Source organism: Excalfactoria chinensis, chromosome 13, assembly GCF_039878825.1.
Source record: "Excalfactoria chinensis isolate bCotChi1 chromosome 13, bCotChi1.hap2, whole genome shotgun sequence".
Lineage (NCBI taxonomy): Eukaryota > Metazoa > Chordata > Aves > Galliformes > Phasianidae > Excalfactoria > Excalfactoria chinensis.
This window is the reverse complement of record NC_092837.1, coordinates 7,178,410-7,204,998: the sequence shown is the minus strand read 5'-3', so window position 1 is coordinate 7,204,998 and position 26,589 is coordinate 7,178,410. Positions and strand designations below refer to the sequence as shown.

General features: G+C 37.4%; 1 protein-coding gene across 3 annotated transcripts in view; it reads right to left on the bottom strand.

The window, feature by feature from the left end:
• The window catches only part of SLIT3 (slit guidance ligand 3), a 433,663-nt gene that overhangs the window by 397,934 nt on the left and 9,140 nt on the right, over positions 1 to 26,589 (bottom strand). For all 3 annotated transcript variants that reach the window (XM_072348011.1, XM_072348012.1, XM_072348010.1), the window contains 2 exons: positions 10,880 to 10,951; positions 7,190 to 7,261 (listed from right to left, as the gene is read on the bottom strand). In XM_072348011.1, coding sequence (XP_072204112.1) covers positions 7,190 to 7,261; positions 10,880 to 10,951 — 144 coding nt within the window. The remainder of the gene's footprint in view (positions 1 to 7,189; positions 7,262 to 10,879; positions 10,952 to 26,589) is intronic.

Below are 26,589 nucleotides of genomic sequence, written 5' to 3'. Positions count from 1 at the left end.
TCGTTGCTGTGCAGCCCTGGTCAGAAGTACTAACACAAACCAAACCCAATTCACTGAAGCATGCATTCTGCGTTCCTGCTGGCCGTCCTTTGCCTCTCTTACACTCTTCCTGTATTTGGATTCCTCCTGTGCAGACCTGTTGACAGAGCTGCTAATAGTTTCCTCAAGAGAAGAGGTGCCGTTTTTAATTTATTATTATTTTTTAAATGTTTACAAAAGAAAGGAAAGGTTCACCCTTGGATCAGCAGTAACGACAAGTTTGCCTGCCAGCGGTGGCTGAGTAATATGTAATTGTAATTACATGCTACAAACAGACACAGTAACCTGAAATTTGAGGATATTAGTGCCCTCTAGGACTCTACAGTAAATGGGCACTATAATTTTCTCAACTGTATGCACCCAATAAAAAAAAAAAAAAAAAAAAAAACCAACAAAAAAAGGGACAGATTTATACTTCTTCAAATAATAAATGGTCTCATACAATTTCTCATTTTGGAGAAATTTACCGTATTCATTGAATAGTCTCCAATGAATAGGAAAGGAAAGGCTACCATATTTTAAAAATACCATTTGTAAGAAAGGTGTCTTTCTCATGCACCAGGATGCACACAGTGTTAAACCTACTGCTGATAGTGATGGAACAAGTTTTACCAACTTGATGCTGGACTTCTTTCCTGAATTCATGTGCAACTATTTCTTCAGCCCTAGAAATTCAATCACAGAGTTCTTGTGGCAAAATGACATCCTGCTGTATTTTTAATGGTGTAGTACAAAAGGACAAGAGAATTTTTACTTCTCTCAAACAACCATGAGAAATCTCAATTATTTCCAAACACAACCTGTATGTGTGACAAACACAGTTCATTTGTGCAAAAAGACAACTACAAATTCCAATGCTTGATCTAACAGTCAACTAATTTCAATAAAAGCTTGTGTAAATTATGTGCTCTAAGAAAAAATGGAAAAGCATCAAGATCCAGATGTCTCTTACCACTGAGGTAACACCATTGTCAGAGTACTTTACATGGCTAAGAAATACTGTGTTTTTCCAGTATACAACATCAATGTAACATGCCTCCATCAAAATTCACAGGGAAAATAAATGTATTTAGGGCTTCCACAATCATAAGAAGTTTCAAAAAGTTCAAAGTGTACTTGTTTTGGGATGTGCACTTACTACTCAACCAATATGTGAAAGTTGACTGTTTCTGTACAGTACCATTCTAAATTGGTAGAAATACAGTAATAGGGTAGTATAGTGATAGCTTGTAAACAATTTAAATAACAGAAAACTCTGTTATTACTATTCCAGAAATCTGCATTATGTAGACTATACTTCAGTATTTTCTTCAGTTTTTAACTGTTGTGAGAAGCTTGACTCTACATGAAAATATAAATAATTGAAGATTTTATAACATCCCTTTTCAACAAGAACAATTTTTTTGGACTAGCACATTCATCAAGAAAGCTACCAACTTTGCCCATGTTTTTGTTAAGTAAGTCTTATAGGAAACAGGATTTCCTTACAGGTGATTTGACAGCATTCCTTTTAAGTCAGATTTCTAAAATGAGCTTCTTAGTGAGGGGCAGATGTTAAACACCACCTGCTCTAGACATGAGAAAACAGTGAAACTTCCTGAAATGTCTCAAATCTGTCCACTGAAGGAGAAGACAATTCTAATTCCTCAGTCCCAGGCAGCTCTCTCAGTACGAGCAAAATAAAATATGAAAAAGATGACAAATGGTTCAGATTCTTGCAACAGATGAAAAACAAAAAACACCCAGTAATGTAACAGCTTGGCTGAGTCAGACATACTCCATCCAGATCAGTATCTTGTTTCCAGCAGTAGCAACATGCGGAGGCATAAACTACGATGGCATGCATGATACTCCTCTACCAGCTTTGCTTTCAATTTTTTCAGCTACGCTTAGCTGATAGAGGTTTTGCATTTTTATGAGACCTCAACAGATCTGTCTTGCACAAACCCAGCCAGCCTTCTGCTGAACATCTGTGAACTTCTATTTTATTCTATACAAGTTTTAACATTTTGGGATGCTTTCCCCCCTTTTTCCCCATTGATCAACTCTGAATAGCAACTACTACATCATTCCAGAGTCACTAAACTTTACATGATCCTCCATGTGGGCATTTGGATTAAACCAGCCCATGAAAGTTATTTGGAAGACTAGATAAGCATGATGGAGATGCATGCCTAGATCTCAGCAACTCTGCCAGCTGACTTGATCTTTACCATGCAGGCTGTTTTTACTGAGACCTCTAACAGCACTGAGTAGTGAATTCATACAAGTTCTCTAAGTTCTCTCTGTCATCTTCCCATGTATTTTCAGAGGAACTGTCTGGAAGGAAAACTTCAGGCCAAATACTAAACGCTGGTGAGTAAGCAAAAATGGCAGCGACTCCATCCTAGGTAGATCCTGAAGTACAGTGTGCTCCATTCTCCACAACTGTGCCAGTGGCATCAAAGAATAAGACCAGCAACACCTCTTCAGATACTGAACCCAAACATTCTACCTCATCAAAGTGAAATTCTGTGTCAACAGTCCCAGACACACTCCGGTAAATGACAACAGTAGACTTCTCTTGAAAATGAAAGATTAAAAAGTGCCTTTTCAGATGTCTGTTACAGAATTTTCTCCCCTCTCAATCTGGACAATTTTTCAGGTGCTAAGGGCAAAAACATGAATAAATATAAAAAAATATGGCTCAAACTTGCAGTCAGGAGGTCAATGGCATCAGGAACTACATATCAACAGCTTAAAGATGCAGGCAACACAAAACATAAGTATTAGCTATTCTTCAAATCAGGAACAGAACATGTCTGAAGATGTCAAAAACTGAATATCATTCTTTTAATTCTTTCTCAGCTCTATCAAAGAGTGGCTAAGCTTACAATTGGTCTTAGAAACTGATTCCTGCTATTTACAGAAGTTTGCTTTGTTGACACACAGACCTGAATTAGAGAGTATAGGTTCATCTCATTCTGCTGATGATGCACTGCTGCAGCAATAATTCCACACAGTGTGAAAGATAAATGCAGGTTTTGAAACTTGCTGTACACGCTTCCTTATAAGCCAGAGGAAATCCTAGTTATTACACGTGGATGACAAGAATGAAATCCATTCCTTCCAAATGCAAAGAAGACAACTTTCAAGATGCCTCAGCTGACCTGGATTACCATTCCCATCCTCAAATGAAGGGAAAACACCCTGTGTGAAGAGCTGTCCCAAGAGCAGAGCACAGAAAGGAGGGTGTCGATTTGCACTCCTGGAGCACCTCACACCCCTGAGAAGTCTAGTAGTACACCAAATACTACCCCAACTTACACACAGCAGTTTGAGAAGGAAGAAGGAAGTAGGCAAATAATGAAATCGATGAAATACCAGCTCAGCTCACAGCTCTAAATCCACTTGACTGCAACTGCATTCTCCTGTATTTCCAGTTAAACATTTCAGGATTGCTGATCTTGAACTGGATACGTTATCCAAAATGTCGTAGAAAAATGCAGGCAGAAAACAATAAAGCTTCTTTCTGAAAGGTTACATTCAAACTGTCTTTCATATTTACAAACCCATGTGGCTTCATAAATGAAAACAGCATCATGTAAGCAATTCCAGAAATACTTCTGAACTGCACACACTGCACACACTGCAAACCTCGCATAAACACCATGGATTTGTCTACACTGACAAAGATCTGCAATAAGCTTTTGTTTACAAAAGCAGAGAACTGTCCAATGCTTTTATTGTTTTGCTTTCTCCAAAGCACTTAGCAAACTTCCACTCTTCCCGTTAATTATGGAAGATGCTTTTTGTATTACATGATTTATTTAAAGCCTATTCAGTCTCAATACATGAAATCCAGATTGTGAATTATCTCTTTACAATTCTTCTCCTTTGCATCTTTGGTCACTAGTACAGATTTGACAGTACTACATCAAATAAACTGACTTCAGTACCCCTAAATCAAGCACTTAGGAAGCAGCTTACAGAGATCCAACACGCAGTGGTGTCTCTGCTGCTAAAGGTCAAATACAATTTCCACTCTGACCTCAGTCTTAGCACATACAAAACCAAAACCATACACATATATGCTAGGGTTAAAATTTGGTTCTAGCTTTTTTGTTGTTGTTGTTGCTGTTGTTTTGGTTTGTTTTTTTTAAAGCTAATTATTTTTCCCAACTTTAAAAAGGTTTGATTTGGTCATGCTTATACATTTTCCCCACTCCTTTAAACAACAAAAACACGGTTTTAGTGCTTTCAGATGTTGAGATTTTTATGCTAGCTAAAGACACTAATTTGAGTAGAAAGAACCAGCCATCAGCCAAAGTCCAGCCTTTTGAAGATAATACAGCTACGTGACAAATTCTGGCAGTTGGCTAAGGAAAAGTCAGGATCAGCTGGTGTCTTATATCCTGCCTCATTTTTCACATAAAAGTGTGACATCTGGCTCTGGAAGAAATTTCAGTTCATCTTTTAGGCCCACCAGAATGCCTCATTCCTCTCGCTCCTCTTTGCATATGAAATTTTGTAATAATCTTACCTTCACACTTTACACATGTTAATAGCAAAGTTGACAGCTAAAATGTCAAAATTCAAAATAAATTTGGGTATAACTCATTGTCAGTACAGAACTAAGTTTGTATGGGCACGTGGACACTACTTTAAACCACAGAAAACAAAACCAGAAAAGATCAAAGTCAGACCTTCTACACTTAACTGCAATGAAAAAACTGCAGAATGGAACGAGTGGAAAAAAAAAAAAAAGAAGTATCTGAAACCTTCTGTACATCAACAAGTGATGCTCTAAAATAGTTACGTTTTTACTGGCAAGGAGGGCAGATGCCAAATTTACAGCTGGCACTTCTAAGTTTTAGCAAAGTATCTCCATAACTTAAATGCTTATTGAACATATGCGTGCGTCTGCCCTGCAAAGTCTATCAGCCAACGTTTCTTCATCACACCTTTTCTAAAGCAGCACTCAGGAGAAAAACAGCTAAGAAGCCATGGAGGAGGCATCCTGAAGTCATTCCAGCACCTCAGACATATAAGTCTGCGTTAGCACATAAGGTCTACAAGCATCATAGTTTCTCATCATTGAAATTACGCCGCACAAGAGCACTGTCAGTTTGTTTGACGTTCAACACCATCACAATTAGATGCTTGGACCAATTAAATCTCTTAATATTGTATTAGCTACATCACTGGGAGCAATAGTGAACAACTGTAGAGATATTTTATTCAAAATTTACTTACTGCCATACAAACATACCATACAACACATTTCACAAACAAAACTGCTCATTTACTTTGTTAATGCCGATGGATTTGTTTCAATATCCACATGTGAAATACACTCATTTAAAATAATATCCACCTAAACTTATGGTCTGTGCCCTTTCAATCAGTTCCACAGAGAAGCGTGGGAATGATATAATTTAACTGTTACTTTGAATAAAAAATTTTCATTCCTGGCAAAATACCATATATCAAAATTACTCATGTTTTAAAGTCAGACTCAATGCAGCTGCTTTGTTTCAAAAAAAAAAAAACACCAACAACTTAATGGTTACTTTTGCATCCATTTCAACAGATCAAAAATGAATGTTATTCCAGAATTGAAGCAATATATGCATTTTTTATTTGTCAGTTGAAAGAAATTAAATGGAAAAAATCCAATTTTTTTTAAAATTCAACCATACTTTCTTCATTAACATTCTGCAACTTTTGACAATACTAAATAAAATAACTTTAATATTACCTAAAATGTTGCAATTTAGCCTTTATAAGTTATGCCAAACTTTCCACAGTTCTTTCTCCTAAGCCTACTGAGTCATAGCAGAAAAATAGAATAAAAAAATATACATCAGATTTATAGTTCTGTCCTAAACATGATTTAAGCTAAAACACCAACAAAAAGTTGCGAGTTTCCAGGCCTCCCTTTCATACTACATTCATTTAGGAAATATTTTAATGGCAGGCAATCTTAAAAGAGAAGCAGAGCGTGTGTTTAACAGGCCAAGTTAAAGAGTTAAAAAAAAAATAAAAAAAATAAAAAAAAGGAGAGGGACTGTCCAACATCACATACTCAAGCAGATGCTATTAAAGGTATCACATTTCCTAACTTCGGGTTTCACAAGATGCATTACGTTCATTTGGTCAGAGAGCAGGCTCTACAGAAAAGCAACACATTAAGAGAACGCTTCAGTATTTATCATTTCTGGTTACTGATAAGAAATCTGACTGCCAGACTACTTCTCAAAACCCATTTCATAGTTTAACTGAATGTATCTAAAATAAATATTTGATGATTACATTAAACTGAAACTTGGTAGTTAGGGTACTGACCATCACAGACAAGGAATAACCTGAACAGGCTGTTTTCTGCAACATCAGGCTGTGCTCTACTTTGGAAAATTAAGGAATGAATGTATAGATACTTTGTCTCCCCGCCTCCAAGAAGTGTGAAATGAATCAGTCATGACAGAACTCTTGCCCTGAGTGGTTTTCTAAATGGAATAAAGGACTAGGAATTGGAAGAGTAGCTTGTAATAGGAATTCATAACTCATCCCCTTACTGTTAGTAAGGTTAGCTTTATAAATGCAGAAAAAAAAACCCTGAGTTAATTTATTTTTTAAGAGCAGTACAACAATTAGATAAAAGTCTAATCCTGAAACCATCCGACACAGCTTTAGCCCGGCATATGCTCAATACTCCAGAGTTCTCTTGAACGATTGCTAGTGTGAACTCTTTAAAACTACTTTGGAGAGAAAATCAATTAGAAAAGTCTAACAAATGTCTTGCAGATTATCAATTTCACAAGTTAAGAATTATAAACAAATCTTTCTTTATGTACATACTACCCGAAAAGTTGCCATGATAAAAGTTCTTTCAAAAATGTTGTCCAGGCTCCAGTGTCAATGATGGTTCTGATTTCCTTGTTGAGTGGTTGTACATTTTCTTTCAAGCATGAGCTATCATATAATATCAAGCCAACCTTGTTTAAGAGTATACTTTAATTCAGGAAGGTACCCAGTTTCCTTTTGGTTTTGTCTTTTTTTTTTTTTTTTTAAAGAGTTGGTTTTTAATCATGAAATATTATAAGCAATCATTGCAAGTGTGGTAGAAAAGTACAAGACTATGTATAAGCACTGAACATGAGATACTTACAGTCGCTCAAGTTGCTTTAGATCCTGAAATGCTCCACGTTCTATCACACTGATCTGATTTTCTTCCAAGTGTCTGTAATTTCAGAAACATCAGTTAATTTTAACGCAGCATAACTGTTTCCCCATTTCACACATGTTATAAAATCGCTTTTCACAGAAGTAACAGTTCAAGCTCTTTAGGTCACTAGCAGGAAATGGATTAAAAAATTTCCTCCTGACTGCCAGATTCAGTAACCATTTTTGTTCCAAAACATTTGTAACCATCATGTTCAGAAAGATTTTGGTTTAGAGAATGATTGTTGCATTCTCAAGTACATACTTTCAGCTTACCTAATGTTACTGAGAAAGATGACTGAATCCTACAGCCTATAGCAGAAAAATCATGGTAAAAATTTTTTATCCAGTCCTTCTGCTCTGCAAAGTTTTCAGGCTTACCACAGAGTAAGCTATTTGTAAGCAGTCCAAAGCAGTTTGGCCTCTTGCAGCCATCCCAGTTATGTCTGACAACAGTACTCAGTCCCACTGTATGTCAGAGTGAAATATAAGAGAAAATTCTTGGATTTCCACTATTCCCAGTGTGGGATCTTGCTTTGCTTCACCCTCTGAGGCAAGGGTAAGTAATAAACAATGGAAACTGACTTCTCTTTGATTTACACTGTGCAGGAAATGACTACTCATTCACACAGAAGTGCTCTTCACAGGTAAAGTGCGAGCCAAGCAGTAGATATATCATTTAAGCTAACCTTCTCACTCAGTGCTGACTTCCAGCACACACCAAGTTCTGCTTCCATAAAAGCACTCTGATAACATGTACTCCAGACCCTCTGAGTATTGTACATGGCTTTAGCTAAGATAACACATAAAGGAAGAAGGTAATTCATAGTAAGCTTGGCTTTGGACCAGACTGTAATAAGTGAAAATGCACTCCTCTCTGCAGTAGCCACTCCTCTGCACCCAACCCCAGGAGGATTCTCAGCTGAATAGTGGTTGTGAAGAAAGACAGCAAAAGTCAAGTCCACAGCAATTAAAACCAATAGAAACAAAAATCAAAAAGAAATGCAAACAAATGAAGTCTGTTCTTAAAAGGAAGAGGGAAAAAAATCTGAAGTTACAAGACACAAAAGAAAAAGGTGTGTGATGGAATATTTTCCATCTTTGTTGTCAGTTTGAGACTAGCAGCTTTGTTGCATTGTATCACTCTATCAAATTCACGGTAATTTATTTGTTCTCATCATGTCTGTAAAGAAGACTACACCACCTGTCTAGGCACTCTGAAACAAGTTTGCTATTTCTGCTCCTCCCACTATACCCATCACATATGGAGGAAAATAAAGGGAAAAGAATGGGTTATTAATAATGAAGAATAGCTTTCTCTTATGGCCTTCCTAACTCTGGCTAAATAAAATGAAGGAAAACAAGAAGGACTTCTGAAGACTCCAAGTTCAGCAGCACAAAGTAGAAGAAACACTCCAACCACATACAAGATATGTCAGGGACATGAAAAAGTGAAATACATGACAAAGATCTACAAAGAACAGATCAGCAAAAATAGCACATCCTGGGTTTCAGATAGTCCTAAGACTGTTGTCAAAAGACAAAACCATTACAAACTACAGAGTTTCTAAGAGGCATATTCTGCTTTAATTCCTGATGACTCTTATGACAAAAACACCTGACACCACTCAGAATGGCTGAATACATTACACAAACCTAAAACAAGTACAAAACAAAAAATTCACATCTAGATTGGCAGTTGCATATTTTGCTTCTTGTTAGGGATGTTCAGTTTAAGCATCTGCAGTGGCATTAGGTAGTACCTAACTATAGACAGTAGAAAAAGGCAACAAAACCATCTACTGACATTAATGATATATTGTACATGTCAACAGTACTATAATGCAGACTTCCAGCTTGGCTGGCATTGACCACTGCAATAAGAGCCAAAGAAATTTTAATGACTCCACTGCTAGATTTGAAATGCTCTGCTGGTTCAAAAGTACTGAGGTAGCAGCAGAAAAAAACTTGCCTTTTCCTTGGCAGATTTCAATTAATTTACCAACTGAATTATCAATAATTTAATGCAGCAGTTTTAAAAGACAATCAAAGGAAAAGACCAACTGCAGAGGGTAATCAGACAGAAATTATGAAGGGGTGCTGGCAGTTCTACGTGTTTAACTCCTGAGAGCTGTTTCAGGAAAGGAGTTTACAAGAACATGAAAACCAAACTGGCACTTTCAGCATGGGGACTCCAAAATTCGGTCCTTGCCTTGATTACTAAAACTACAAACTGGGTACAGCAATTTATAAACTGCTTCCAGTGAAGTAGATGACATACACAGAATGTAGTCACTTGATAAGCAGAGGTAGGTAATTCTTTCAGAAAACATTAAGAGAGCTCTGGAAACATCCAGAACCCTGCAGCTTGACCTTAACTCACTACATTGCTTCCAAAACTACTGTTTCTCTCATCTAGCCTTTTCCCTCCACTTCATAGATATGCAAACAATTAAATCCATACATTCAGATCTTTATATAAAAGTAATGCATAGAACTTGCTTTTCACAGGACAAATACCAGATTCCCTCTGTATTTATGAAGAGACACCAACATCTACGTCTGCCTCCATACTGATCTAGAGGGAATCTAGATTGTTTGATGTAATTCAGAAAGATGGTCAGAGAAGATTCAAGGGACAAACGAATTCCCTTCAAACAGAAAGAACATCTAACATTTCCTGGAAGAACAGAAACATTTGTTTTTTTCCTCCATTACTGAAGATAAAAATTCATTACTCACTTGTATACTTAAATTTACTGAAGCTCTACGGTAAATGCTCATGTATTCTCCATGACATTCAAAGATACCTAAACAACACACCTTGCTAATTATCCCCAGATACGACTCTTCCATCTCATTCAAAACCTAAGAGTAAATATGCCACGGTTCCTAAGTAACTAGGGAGAAACAATCAGCTAATGACAAAACATCAAATGTATTCCTGTTACTTTGATCCAAGATGTAAAAAATAAAAAAAATACCCACGTGCAGCTATAACAGATATCTATGAAGTAGTTCTATATATCACTAACTGTATCGTCCTTTTTGAGGTTCATAAAACCAAATCAAGGGAGTTATGAACTAAGTGGTTTTAAACAGGCTGGTTTTGGGGGAGGGGGATGGAATGTACATTAATGTTTCACCTTCTGTTGTTCAAGGCCCATTCTGAACCAGAGCTGAACTTCTGACCGATACTTCTACATCAAGAGACATCACCCCCTAATTTTTTTTACAACTTCTCCAGTTAATAACTGTTCTGAAGTCACTCTTGATCTTCTGCAAAAGTACTACTGCAGTTAACCAGATCTGAAAGTCCTATTTGCTCATGTTTCAGTATAATTTATTGAAGTATAAGCTAATTGTGAGGTGGACCAAAACTCTTACAGCAGTATTTGTTAAAAGCCATTAAAAAACCCAAACAATTAAACAGCTATGAGACTACATTCAGACTTGAACATGGAACTAAAATTAACCTCACATCACAAACTGTTCCAATTGCCTACCCTAAAACGCTACCACTAACTCAGTAGTGTGCAGAAGTTATTAAAATTTGATCTCTATAATTATTAGCATCCTTAGTACAAGTATCCCAAGATAACCTTTTCAAGAGGGATGAGTTTCATGTTATACTCACAAGACACGGAGATTCTTCAGTCCTGAGAAGTCCATCTTTGTGATTCTCGTTATATTATTTTTTTCTAGATCACTGTAAGAGAAAAAAACAACACAGCATTGAGACACTGTAGCTGACATCCAAAATTCTGACAGGAGAAAGCAGTGCAGTATCTATCAGCTACTCAAACTGTACAAACTGATGTTTCCACTGAAATCTGAAAAAGTGGTTCACTGATCCTGCTTTTTCCTCTTAAACTTCTCTGCTCTCTCACAAGGAGTTTTTTAACTTCTATATTGGTGCTCATACACTGTACTTTTACATCTCCCTCAAGACAACAAGAATTTAAGAGTCAAAAATATATTCATGGCTTGATTTTTATGATACAGCCCCCAAATGAACACAACTCAAGTTATTCCGAGCCCAAATGAACACAGCCTGATGCACAAAGTTTGGCTAACTACAGCTTGATGAGAGAACTAGAAAGTAAAGGGCCACCCTAGCAAATGGAAGATTTGTAGTTACAGAACTGCTCCTTCTCAGCATCTGAACTAGGCAAGCTCTCCAACCCATTGTCTGCAAATGCCAGTTATCAGAAGATACTGTTAACAACAGACCTGTTTCCCATGCTTATCACAACTTAACGATTTGCTTCTTCTATCTTCACTTGAATTCTGTATTTTCTAAAACATCTGTTATGTGTCAACACATTTCCCTCACACAGTCACATACCAAATATTACTTCCTGCACTGTTTCAATTTGTGATAATTTATGCTCTAGATCCCAAATTAATAAGTAACTGGCATCTTTTCTACAAAAAAGAAAATGCACTGCAACCACAACTTGGGCTGTCCTTATTTATTTATTAATGAGTACACCGAAAACACAAAAGAATTTCATATCTAAAACACGTATCTTAATAGACATGAAAACAAAATACTCTTCAGCTTGAGTGAAATTCTATTTAATTATATCAAAAATGAAGGAACCCATAAATCAATCCTACTCTTAAGACTCTTACTTAAAGTTTGCTCTCAGAACCCAGAACTGCAGTGTAACTGCAGAATAACACCTCATTTCCCAACACAGAGTCTTCCTGTCATTTCAGAGGTGTCATCTTTTTCTTCAAGGCAGCAACTGCTGACATGGCTGCACCACAGGTTCTGTGCTGTTACCATCCTTTGGATTTGCCCTTACCAGGCACCTCCAAAAGTCCTCCTGGCTGAGCACCTTCTGTTGATTTTCTTTTTTTTCCTGCCCAGACAGTTCTACCCAGCCTAGTGCTAACCACCAGGGATGAGAAACAGATAGATTTTATCCATAGTACTCAGTCAGGCTTATTTTAGCATAAGCAATATTCAGCAGACCTAACTTTAAAGCAGTTTAAATTTCTTCAATTTCACACCACAGGCATGTTCTGTCAGTTTCCTAGATACAAGAAGTACTTCATAAAAAACAAAAACAAAAAACAACTTAATATTGGAGTAATTTCTTTTCACCCGATTCATATTTTATGCCTAGTAAAATGCCACTAAATATAATTAAAAAAATACAAACATGCACAGTCTTGGGTTAACAATTATGCCAATAGAAGACCAAGTATTTTTCTAAAGATCAGAAGGTTGTAAACACACGCCAATGAGTTTTGTTGTCTATGGATGAAAACAGTCTCATATGAAAAATTAGTCATGAGACTTGACATTTCCTAAAAGACAATGAGATCATAAATTTACAAGAGAAAGTAGAGACTTGTCCTGTGAAATTAAATTTTATGATAGTTCCTCCATTAATGTGAATTCTACTGTATATACAAAGACTCCATTTCTTTTCCATTTCTAATAAAACTCAACAAGACAAAGGAAACTAGCAGTCCTATTTTTACGCACATTTGGCAATCATCTGAAACCTTGACCCTGAAACAATTCTTAAAAAAAACGGTGACTGTTTTGAGTTGAGTATTTCCACAGGTATGAAAAGGAATCCAAGGAAGAGGCACAGCTTGGAACGTCCAGGAATGCTTCAGCTGTCCCCTCTGTAGTCTGGGAAATGCTGCCTAGGTGGCTAAGACTGAATGGCCTCTAAGTGCCTCACAAGTAATAATGTAAAGGAAATACGACAGCTTTCAAAGTAGAAAAGTTAAATCATTTGAAATCTTTCATATACTATCCTACAGGGGAAAACAAAACCAAAAAAACAACAGCAGTGCTGCTAGATCATACAACTCCACATAAGCCTTCCAGTACAGCTGCTATTTAAACCAGTCCTATTTTCCACCTCACATCAGACTCTGTGAGCAGAATAGATGTATTACTAGATGCACTAAGAAATATGCAAGTGTTCAAGAAATGCTTAAAATAATGTATGTTGAATCAAGAGCATTTATATTTTGATGACAAGAAGCATGTTCTTCTACAGTATTAAATAAAAAATACTTGTCATAGTATCTAATTTCATTTCTCTAATGTAATTCACATTGTCAAAGAAGCAGTTGGATACTTTGAAGTTTAAGCTTGTTAAAAGGTATATTTTCAACATTCAAAGAAACAGAACTGATTTTTTTAGCATACTTGTCATGTTCCCCAAATGTTCCTAAACACAAGAGCAGAGATTCTTCTAATATGAACATCATCCTTAATTAAACAAAATCTTAAATACTTAAATGATTATGGGTAACTGTACTCATTCATTGGAAAAAACAACTTTTCAAATCAGTAAACTAAAACAAATAGTTGTTTTCTCATGTGTTCCCTAAACCTCATCTGCAAACCACTGAGTCATGCTCTTTTCAAGGAATACCTTTTAGACACAGCCCACATTTTTTCAGATTTTCCAACTTCATTTCCTCTGTGTATGCAGTTCAGTTTTTTGACCCTGGTGCATCATTAACTACTCACTGGTGCTCCAGGGTGACCCGACTGCAAAGGCACTGGGAAGAATTAACTCTGGAGCAAACAATGCATAAACAGCGAGGTGTTCTATTTGCATGTTGTTTCCCATCTGCTTTTTATGCCATTCCTTTGAAGGTGTTCGCTTGCCTGTGTCTAACAAAAGTTCTACCAAAGCACAGCAATCAGCAGGTCAGAATTCTCCCAAGCCAACTTAGTCAGCTGGGAGGCACACAGAGCAAAAAGAGTCACTATCCCCCCATTCTGCCCATCCTGCTAAGCCTTAATTTTCAGTACAATGCATTCACTCAGCATGAACAGGTGTACACAGAGCTTCATTCCCGTCACACATACAGAACAACCCTTTTCCCCCCTTCGAGTCTGTGAGACCAGTCCCACACATCATCTCCATTCCTCTCTTCCTTCAGCCCCAGGAACATTCCCACTATTCAGCATTCTCCCCTCAGCAATCTCTGCAGTTCTGTACTGAGGAAGACTTTCTTGAATGCTCCTGATCAACACACATCCTTAGATTGCTTTTTCCTCCACTCCTGTAGACTGACACAGCCTGCACTGCATATATAAGATCAACCATCCTACTAAAGCACACTGAACATGAGCAGCTAAGTTAAAGCTTCCATTTCAGCAAGTACAGCACCCTAAGCTGTATGATAACCCTTCTTCATGAAGTAAACTTACCCTGAACCCTTTGGATTTTATTGATAACTGCTTCCTCTGCATTAAAAAGAAAACAAAGCATTGTTAACCTTCTGAACACCTACCTGTTCAAGCAATCTTTCCCTCAAGGCTAGTCTGCCATTTGAAACAGACTAAAACTTTGATGAACTACTATGTAACACTTCCTCCTCCTGTTCAGAGTAGGTCTAGCACTGCTACAAAAAAGCCCATTGCCACAGGTTACCCCCTTACTCAACTAAACTTTGTTACTGTAAAGTTATTGAACTGTTGCAGACTTCAGTGGTTTACAGCTGGTATTTGTGGGCAACTTAATATTTTATATTTCCCTTATAAAAAGTCTGACAGCTGATTATGAGCCCACTAGTGGGTTTCAACTACAAAAAGCTAAACCTTAACATCTGATCTTGGTTGACTTTCAAATACATCATGGCTCATAAGAATTGTTGGAAGCAAACACACAAGCAGCTCTGAAAAGAAAGTGGATCAAAGTCACAAAGAACATTATAATGCCACGGTGAGCTTAATTCATATTTAGCTTCAATGAATTTCTATCTGAAGAACCACTTGCTCAACAAGAAATTCTATTGTGTGAGATTCCTGCACTTTGCATATTGTGCGAGGCCAAATGGATCTTGAGTCTTACTCAGAACACCTATCCTGCCCCAAGCACACACAAGGCCCAGTTACAACTCTTGATCACCTCGTGTTCAGACAAATACTGTCCCAAAGAAGCAAACAAAACACCACTGTGGAAGATAGGTTTACTTTGGTCTGTCACCACCTCAGTTGACAGCACTCATTAAAATGAGAAGAACCTGGAACTGTCATCAACACCAGTTTTAGTAAAGCTTTTGACACTTATTCCCTATTACCAGTCTGCTCTTCTCTCTGACATAAGCACATCTTAATTCAAGACAATCTACTGAACTTTAAGATCAATGTTTAAATATTTTAAAGCACCTCCAAAATCCTCTGGAGCAAACCACTATGCAGCTTCAAGGCACGCTAGAAGAGCTGCACAGACTCCCTGTTACATCACTTCAGGTGACAATTACTCTTCTGAGCCACCCAACACACTCCAAGTGTCCAGACAATGTTCTACCTGATGACCACTCTCTTCCTTGGACTTCAGTAAGTTTTAAGTCCTGCAGTAAACCCAGTTGCCACAGACATGCTGTATTAAGTGCTCTATGCTTCTGTCTCCTAGACTCCCATATCTCAGAGATCACATACGGCTAGCTGATCAATCTGAGCCTGTAATTATTACACATATAAGGTCAGAATTGAGATTGACAACAAGAACATTCTAATTATTAATTTTAAAAGCCAATAATCAAAGACCATTACTTGCAAACATTTCAAAATAGTATTTTAATACTCACATGTATAAATACTAATTCCTTATAGAAAATTCAAATGCTTATACACACAACTAAAGGATGCTTTTTTTTTTTTTTTTCTTAAAGCCCTAAAAAGCCACATTGCAGCAAGTTTTTATTACTCAGTCATCAATTCACTACTAGATGAAACCTTGAGTGCGTTAGTTTTCACTTTTTGTTGCTGTTGTTGTGCTGTGAGGCTGGCACTACACAAGTTCAGAGGTACACAAAAGCCACTTGGCCTGATGGCTATAACTGCAAGTGGAATATTTGTTTTAAGACAAGCTTCTACTTAAAGGATTTTTCTAAGCTGCAATTTCTGCTGATTTGGAAAAGCACCAAATTCCAGGCTTAATCCTGTTAGCTTTTGGTCAGAAAAGAAACAGCTTAAAGTTAATTCTCTTCCTGAAAGAAACCCAATTATTTCATTTGATTACAGCTATTCATTGTCCATGAATTTTCTAGCGTGAAGAAGTCTGCCTCCCTTTCAGAGAATTCTGTGGTACCAGACTGGCAAACAGTGGCATTCTGAACAACAAAACTGAAGACCATCTCTGATACTCAATAATTTGATATCAGTAGCTCAGTGTTCAGTACCACAAGTCCTGTGTGGCTGCTATTTATGAAAACATTTATTACTCAGCCTGTCTTTAATCTAAAAAGACATTACATGAAAAGAAAATATATAGAGGGAAAAATAACTTGCAATCCATAGAAATGGGCAGCTAGAACAACAGTTTCAACTTCATTCAAGTCCTTAGATGTTCTCCCTTTAAAATTAATAAAGAACTCAATAAAAGCAGTAGAGAAAATACACACTCAGTATTAAGAAAAATTAATTATCACACACTTCAAAGACCTCTCTTACAAGTTACACTGTGCTGAGATTGTTTCTTGTCCAACATACAAATATATAGGTATTTCTAGACATAGAATCTCAAATACACAATTTAGAATACCTGAGAACAGGAGATGAGTGTCTGCCACATACCAGCTCCAAACTACATGCATTTATGTCACGTTTGTGATGAACAAATCACCAAGACACTTATTACTCTCAAAACAAATTTCATTAAACTGACATCCTCTGTAATTCAAATGAATTTTCCTAAGAAGGAAACAGGTAAAGAATCAACGCACCACCCACATCTCACATCAAAGCAAACTTCAACTAGGACATATTTTACAGAAGTTCCAAAAGCTCATAAAGAGTAGAAGAAAAATAATTTCTCTATGAACTAAATTGTGACAGTTTGGGGGACAAAGATGTATTCTTTATTACAAATGAAAAAATCATGCAGTCAGTAATTTATTTTAATTGATAAATCAACTTGGTAGTAACAGATACAAAATGAGGAAGCTAAAATCGAAGTGATAACAATTCAGTCCAGATTCCTGATCCGAAAGAGTTACAGATACCTAACATGAGCCCATACCTCCCAATAACTCAAGCAGCGCACAGTCTGAAGAAACAAGGCTTTTATTGTTTTGCCATTACACTGCTAGAGGACTTGGTCAATCTGAGCCACCTGCTAGAATGACGGCTGAGTCATCCCCTGAAAATCTGCCTGTTTCATTTGTCTGCCCAACCCCCATTCGCTCTGCAAGGTAACCATGAACACAAACACACACCAGGTGAACTAGAGAAAACTTGCATTTTCACAAGGTAAGTTAACCATTCACTTGGATGCCTGCTTCACTCTAGAAGCTTAAAACCACAGAGGAGTTCTCAGTGTTTCTGAAAGCTACCTTTGGGGTTCAAGGCGAAAGGTTCTTCAGTGAAGCCCTCTCTGAACACTTTCATTCACAGACTGGGGACAGGCTAACACCATGGCTCATTCAAGAGACATGTCTTTTCTCATGTGTGGATATATTCACTTCAGTATGCCTGTTTTTGGCCTGTCTGTAGACACTCACTATCTGTTCTGTTATTTTAACTATTTTCCAGAATTTCTTCTATGGGATTAATTTACCTTTAATGGCTACAGAGTGCCACTAGCCTCTTAGCCTTAAATGACTGTAATTCCCAATGGAAGGCACTTGGCAATTCTCCTGTGCCTTCAGTCCAAGAACTTCAAAGTTGCTATGATAAACTACTCAGTTATAACATTACCCTGAAGCCCTCTGGCAGCACAATCTGCATATCTTCAGATTTAACATATTTCCAACTCAACTTAGGCAATGCAGGAAATAAAGACCTGGGATTGTATTTTATGAAACACACAAATTCCATTAGTTTGCAAAACACCCGGGCAAGTATGAACTTCAGTTGTAAAGAAAAACAAAAAATTCAGCTCATCTCATTAAAGAGAAAATAATACAATCCACCTCTATATAAAAAGACAAGTTTTTTTCTTCTTAAACTAGAAACAGTTGACTTCTCAAAATAGCATGAGAAAACTATTTCTTTACTGACTTCTGGGAAGACTGGAACTCTCTAAATATTCCACAGTACAATTAATTGTAAAGATGTTCTACATCTTCAAAGTAACTTTAGACAGAACGTGAAGTGCATACATGTTTTCAGTTTACTTAAGAAATATCCTGTACAACTCAAACAGCTCGAGAGATACCTTGCCCTCTTGCTAGCTGTTTCCATGGAGCAAAGTTAAATTTTTAAGAGCTCAGTTTTAGGACACTAACACTTTTATACATGTTTTTCATACACAAACATACGAAGAACACAAAGAATAAAGTTATTGAGAGGAGACAGCATCAATTAATAGAACCATACTTAATAATGCCTTTGTGTGATAGATAACCAGCTGTGCAGAGTATGAGTGAAGAGAGGATATCTTCACACCGATTTCAGCAAGACCTTAGCACTGTTGTTCATACTCTCTTTAAATCCAAACTGATCAGATATGGGTTACGTAAACAAACAGTCTGGGTGCAAACTGGATGGACCTCTGAGCATGCAAGGTGATCAGCAGTTGGCTCCTAGTATTCTCCCTCTGAAATCAATGGTAGGGCCAGTATTGTTTAATGTCTTTATTAAAGACTGGAGTGTCAGACAGAGTGCATGCTTAACTTCACAGACAGCATCAAATAAACAGAAGCAGCCATTACACTAAAACATGAGGCATACCATAAAAAGGTCAGAAAATTAGGCTGACAGAAACATTAAAAAGTTCAAAAGGGAGGGAAAAAAAAAAAAAAAAAAAAAAAAAAAAAAAAAAAAAGGAAAGAAAGAAAAGAAAAATAAAAAGAAAAAAAAAATGTCATGTACATACAAGAAAACAAGACTCTGCAACAATTACAGGCTGGGCTCTGTCTGACCAAGGAGCTGTTTTGGAAAAAAGGACCTCAAAGTCCCAGAGGGCCACAAAACTGTCAGCAGCGTTAAGTCCTTCAAGCAGTAAAGGTCACCATAGACCAGCCTGTGGAGCAAGAACCAGCCGTGTGCAAAACTTGACTAAGCTCTTGTATTCAGCACTTGTGAAAGTTCATCTGCTCTACTCTTACAGACTCACCAGTACAAAAACAAGCTGACAGTGGAGAGAATGAAATTGAGGGCCACTGCAATGATCAGGCAACTGAAATACACCATATGAATATAGGCTGAGAAAGCTGCACCTGTTGAACTTAAATATAGGATTCTGAGGAGATTTTACTGCAGGTTTAACTACAAAGAAGGCAGCAGGACAGGAGAACATAGACCCCTGTCTCGGCTCTGCAGTAAGAGGGAATAAATTATGAACGAACACTGGAGAAAAAACAAGTCCTGCCAAAAACACCAGGTCCCAAAAGGACTCAGAAATATTCTGCATAGCTTCACCAACATCAGCACTGCACAAAGTGTACTGACACAGCAGTATCAGGATCCAGTAATTTTGATAGTCATGTTAAGCCAAAATAACAAAATTGGCAATATTGCTCTTGTTGGGTAGTACCACATATATGATGCTGGATCATTCTGGTCTCCAGAAAATTTTCAGTTTTAATTAGATTGCTACACAATAGCTAGAAAGTACAAATTCTATGCTGCAGTCCATTGTCCAGTATAATTTAATACACCTACACAAGACAGCTTTTAATTTGAAAAAATCAGACAGCTCCTTCAGATTACAGAAGGGTCCTGAATATGACTCAAACAGTGTTTTGTTTTTGTCTGAACAATGAGAAAATTGATCTTAAGAGGTGTCTAAATCTTGAGAATAAACTAGCCATTCCCAGGCCCACGTTAAGTGCCCAAATGATCTACAACTGCTTGCAGGCAACACATTTCTGTCCTAATCTTTGTTTAAAATAAATTAATAAATAAAAAGCTTGGCAACTGTGGGTGCTAAAAACATCAAGGAAAAATCGCTTTTTGAAACTCCTGCGGAGACTAACTTTCCCATTAAGGGGATTGCTGTTTAAAGTCAGACCTGACATATTAAGTCTTCCCTGACACAGACTTGCCAGACTACACAACTAAAGACAAGTTTCAAGGAAGAAAGTATCAAGTTGAGCATTTCCTAAGAAATCCTAACCTGCAGGAACATATAGGATGCATCTGGTGAAACAAAATTCGTCTGCAAAAGTGCATCCTTGCAGTGACTGCATTTGTAAATACTAAACATATTTGGTAAATAGTGCATTTGTTTTCAAAAAGAATGATACAGCAAAGCACATGCTGGTCAACATCAGACTCACTTCCTTGTCCCATGGAAAAGTCATGGAGTAAACACTATTAAAAGCAATTTCTAGGTAGAAAGATGACTGAAAATAGCCAACAGATTTATCCAAGGGGAAATCAGGCTTGAACAGCCTGCCTGCCTTCTAGAGCAGAAGCCACTTACATGAAGAGGGAGGGAGAACAGTGAACTCTTTCTTTTTCGAGTGCATCTGGAGTGCCATGTCCAATTTGACCCCCCTCAGTCCAAGAAAGATCCTAAAAAACTTGATCAAATCCAGCAAAAGAACACTGAAATGGTCTTGATGTAAGATGAATCTGAGGAAGCTTTACTCGTTTATCCTGGGAAAGTATAGGCTTCAGGGTGACTGAACAGCAGTCTTACAATAACTAAAGAGAGGTTACTCAGAAGATGGAGCAAAAGTTTAATAGAGGTATGCAGGATGAAAAAGACATAATGATTATGAATTTAAGTGGGAGTGGTGTGGCTTAAACAGGCAATCAGCTGAGTACCACACAGCTGCTTGCTTGCTCCCTTCTGAGCAAGGATGAGGAAGAGAACTGAAAACAGAACTAGTGGTTAGAGATTTAAAAAAAACTATTTACTAAGGCAGAAGATGAAAATGCAACAAAAATGCAGTGATAACTATAAAACTACTGCTGACCAATGACCTGCCAGTAACACGAGGTCTCACCACCTGCCAAGTGACGCCCAGAAACACCCAAGAAGTCAACACCCCACAGCTTTATGGCCTTCCACATGATGTCATGTGGTATGGAATAACCCTTGGCCCAATTCAGACTACCTGTCCTGGCTCTGCCTCACCCCCTGCTGCCAGGCTATAAAGGCAGCAGCTCTTCCCTGTTGAGCAGTCCAGCCCGTTCCTGGGCATGCTCCCACCGCTCAGAAATGGCCAAGACTTCAGTATGCTATTAATGCTACTTTGGCTGAAACCAGGACATGGAAGCTCCATCTGTTTATTTAAGAAAGCATTAATAGAAAAACAGTTAAGCTGTGGAATAAGTTGCACAAACAGACAAAGCTCTAAGTAGCCCAGTGTGAATTTCACGGTGAGCTTGCTTGGAGTAGAGGTTGAACTAGGAGCATTCCTATAAGGTCCTTTCCATCCTTCATGATTTTAAGTCTGCTTTCCAAACAGAAGAAAGTAAAAAATGTATTTGTTCCTCTACATTTGGGGTGAGGTAGAAGGGTTAACAGAAAGCATTAAACATGAAGCACACATAAAAATATGGAAAACAGTCAAAACAGTTGCTACAGAAACCAGGATGCGTGCACAGTATAAAGAGAAAGTACAGTCACACTTGGACACCAAAAAAACAAACAAACAAACATTAATTCTCATGTTATTTCTTTCCAGTTCTTAAACATAAATGATTAGTTAAATGAATTCAACTTCTATAACCCTACCTCATCTTTCATACTCAACACATACCAGCTGGTTGGATATGAAAGGTAACTACATCAGTCTAGTGCTCTTCCAAAGACCAAACAGAATGTCAAACTGTTTCAGATATGTTCTCATTCCACCATAAAATGGTCTGTCTCATCAGAACATAAATAGTTATATCCACACTTTGATCTTCATCCCATTTGGACTTCAAAGGTATCTCTCTCTCTGATACAAATTAATTCCCATTCCGGGGTGCACTTCAGTGGCACCCAGAGACAGAACAAGGGACAACGGACACAAACTGGAACAGACCAAGTTCCATATAAACACAAGAAAGAACTTCTTTATTTTGAGGGTGACAGAAAACTGGAACAGGGTGCCCAGAGAGGCTGCAGAGCCTCCTTCTCTGGAAGTATTCAAAACCCACCTGGACACTCTCCTGTGTAATCTATTGCAGGGAACCTGCTTTAACAGGAGAGCTGGACTGGATGATTAATGAAGAAACAGGTATCTGTTCAGTTGCTGTTCAATAATATAATTGGCTACTGTAATAATTCAGATGGCTACGGTAAGATTTGACAGCTTGGCAAAAAGTTTTACCAACAAACAAGTCATCTTAGTGAGGCCTGAAATGAAAACAAAAACTTGATTTCACCTCCCACTTTTTTCCCCCACTTTAAGACACACAAAGACCAGAAACTCCTCCCAGTACATCTTCTCCTGGAAATGAAAAAGGCTGAATTTTTTTTTTCCCCTTTCTTTTTAATTTAACAAGCATCCAGTTTCACCAGCGCTGTCCCCACAAAGAACCACACTGGGTGAACGTGTCTGCTGTAGCCACTAAGTAGAAGACTATGCCAAGAAGTCATCATAAAATCTGTAGGGCCATTCTAGTACATAAAAAGCCATTTCAAAGATGTTCTGCATTTACTTGACAAAGTTAGCATCCAGATGTTACAATCATTAGTAATCTTCATCATTCTTAAGTGCATTCTCACGTTTTCTTTCTTCTGTTCTTATCTAACTTTAGGTTTTCAACACAAGATTTGCTGAAGCAAAGCAAAACTGCTTTCACGGTGTTTCTGAAAAAGACTAGGCATATCTGTTCGATACTTCGACTTGCCAAAACTATTCATGCTTATAAAATCATTTTGCACCAAGTCACTTACCTACTTAAGAACTGTGACAGAACGAACTTGGGGAAGTATTTGTTATATAAAACAAAGTTAACATAATAATAATTCATTTCCAATTCCTAACCATCTTCATGAGCAATTAGCTGAAGAACTTCCCTGGGAGTTCCCCTGCCCTTTCATCTGTTAGCTATTAAAAATCACTGCACAAAAGGATGGCTAGCCTGTTTCTTATATTTTCACATTCTTATCTGAGAAACTTACATGCAGATGTGTTTCTCAATCCGATGAACCAGACTTTGCCTTAAGGCTTTTCTTCTTAATATCCACTTCCAATTCTGGAAAACCAACTTTCTTTGCTTAAGAACTTGAATTCTCTGACTTGTTTCATCGCTATACTCTTCAGCTTACCGCCCTACTGTATTTAGGCATTTCATAAATGCACAAATACTACTCCTGGTACTATTTCCTTCTAATGAGTTTTCTTTGCTCTCCAGCTATTAAATGACCATCTCTAACCAGCTCTTCCACTCCTTGAGACTGCTAATATCTAAAGCTGGCACTCCACAGCTATTTCAAAGCCTGTAGCCCAGAAGTTCCCACCTTCTAAGTAATGATGCAACCACTGCCACCCTCACCAAGCAAACGTGTTCCACCCAGCATTTTCTGAAGTCAGCATTTCAAAACACATGCCCAGTACAATTCTTCTTCAAATCAAAACAGTACCACTATACAGACAGAAGACACACAGGGGAAAAAATTCCTAAATTAAAGCCCCACTGAAGTCCAGGCAAAACATGCATGATGGCTAACAGGAAATTTGAACTACTTTCAGAATGCAGCCTTGCCTTGCTAAAACTTTCAGAGTGATACTTGAACAAAATAACCATTTTAATTAAACATTAATGTCTCCACATCTGTGAACGACGCACACACAGTGATAAACTTAAATAGGCTTGATGTCATGTGACTATATCTGTTATATGCATTTTATGTTGCAGATGACATCCCAAAACAAACAGATTAGGCAATCAAATCTTCAGCAGGAAACTTCTCCGTGCATTTTGTTATTTTCTATAGTAAGGGAAAGAAAACCAATGTAAAGAGAAATTATATTCTTATATAGACCTCTGGTTAACAACTATACTTATTTGGTCATCCATACTTGGAAAAACTGCACATTCCAAGGAACATGGCTACTAAATTCCACAGAAATTTCTACTGTCTTTACTTTTCGAAATGTGAAGAAAAACTGAAGTTAGGAATTGGAATCTTTTCTGCTTTGGGACAAACTATTTGCAGAAAAGCCTTTTCCAACTTCTTGCATTAAGCTGATGTCACATAGTACCTGTAACTACCTGCTTTATCTACCGTTAATAGCCATTGTGCCAAATAAATTTCCTCAAGTTTAAAAACTGCAATAATAGAATCCACCAGTACATGACCAGGAAAGATTGCAGTGACGGCTGCAATACAGAAGGGCAGTTTGACTGAACTGACTTAAAACATTTAGATTTTTTACGATTTTTACAGCTTACCATTTGTAACTTTTCTTAACTGTCAAGTTCACTCATTAGTGTGCCTATCACAACATATGCCAGTGCTGCTTCGCAATTGAATACCTTTATTTTATACAATCTCACTGTCACATTCTTTACCAGCCACAGAAACAAAGGACTAAGACCAAGTGAAAGAACTGGAATTAAGAAATAATTACTTAATTACCAGTATGCATAAGAACACACTAACGCATCTGCTTTCAGCATATAATTCCCATGCTAGTTAAGTGACTATCCATTAAAACATTTCATGAGAATGTGCATTCACAGGACAAAGTTCTCTTCCTCTCTTTCTCCCCCTAAGTCAAACAGCCAACAAGAATTCATCACTTGGAAAAACAATACGGAGCTAGACATTAAAAAAACAAACAAACATCTTTTATAGTGCTCTGAATTGGGATATGAGCACCCTATATTCAGCAATACGAAATTTAGTACCACTTCTGTTCTCATCGCATCTAGAAGGACCCTTATAACCATTTAAGATTTCTTATGTTAAGCATTCTACAAAGAGGCCCCAAAAAGGGTTTTTAAAGACACACACAAAAAAAACAAACAAAAAGAGCAAAGAGATGGAGAAAAGCAAACGAAGTGGTAAAGCTCAGTACAGCAGGTACTGACCGTGACACAACTGTAGACTAACTTGAATTATTCAAAATTTTTGCCTGACAACATGAACATTTCAGGGAATTTAAATTTTTTCAACACCACTTTTCATTTCTAAAGGAGATTTCTTACAAAGTAAGAGAACCAAAATGGAAGAAAAAAAAAATACATCAATAACCAACACCTTCACCTTGCAAACCCATGGAACCCTGTCTGAATTAGAAGGTATGACCTTCCACTTACATAGGCAAGAACAATTGTGTGCACTGAGAAAACAACCCAAAAAGTTACACAGACAGCTGATTAGTCTTGTTCGTTTGGGCTGATTGCCTCTATGCGCAAGCATAGTATAAAGTGACTACAGTAACCCCACACAACAGAAGAGGTTTAGTCTCTCCAATTAAACTCCTAAAGATAGCATCAGTGCTAGCAGCCTTGCACCTCAGATCGAGCTGAGATAGAAGTCACAGCCAATGAGGTATCAACTATAAGAATGCTATCTACTCAAATTGTCTGCATTCCTTGGTCTTTAAATAGATTTAATAGGTGTTTCAGGAACTTCATTAGTAACCTGACACTATATAGACTATGTTGATTATTCACCATACAGTTCAACAGGAAGGTAATCCTACTGACCTCTATGCAAGAGGCAGAGGATTCTCCAAAAAAACCTCACTGACATAAGAATTACTTCTGCAGAAGTATCTCAGATTTTCACAAAAAACATAAATAAATATAAGTTTGGAAGCAAGATGAATTCTGAAATCAATTCTGAAATTTCAGATAAGATCAAGAAATATGGAAAGGCGTGTAACAGAAAAAAATCAAAACAACACCAGCTTTAAAACAACAAGACTTTTTCTTCATTTTAGCATAACAGACCTTCATTAAGAATGTTGCCTTCATCAGTGCCAAGGAAGGAAAGAATATCATGATCAGTGCAACCATCAGTTAAGATTTCCCCTTATGAGGGACAAAATTAGATTAAGGTCTCAGAAAAAGCAGCAACTCCTAGATAGAAAGGTAAAAATCTAATTAAAAGCTCCAGAAATCTATCAATCACAGAATTAAAAACACATTCTGCAGCACCAAACAGATGGTATAAAACTGAAATATGAGACATTTATTCTGACAGAGACAACTTACAGACCAGATTCAGTTAAGGGGAAAAAAATAAAATAAAAACCACACTGAATGCAACCGGCAGAGAGGTAAAAATCAACCCCTTAAATCATATCCCTTCTCTAACTTCTCTGCAGATATGGCCTGCAAAACTTACTTGGTGAGTACAAGACCACAAACCTATTCCCCTTAAATATAAAGACAGAGAGTAGATCTCTTACACATGAGGTCTGCTCTGAAAGCAGAGCCTCCTATTTTATCCTGCTGGTCCATAACATCAGACGTAGATGTTGGTGGGACAGCAATAGAGGTTGAAC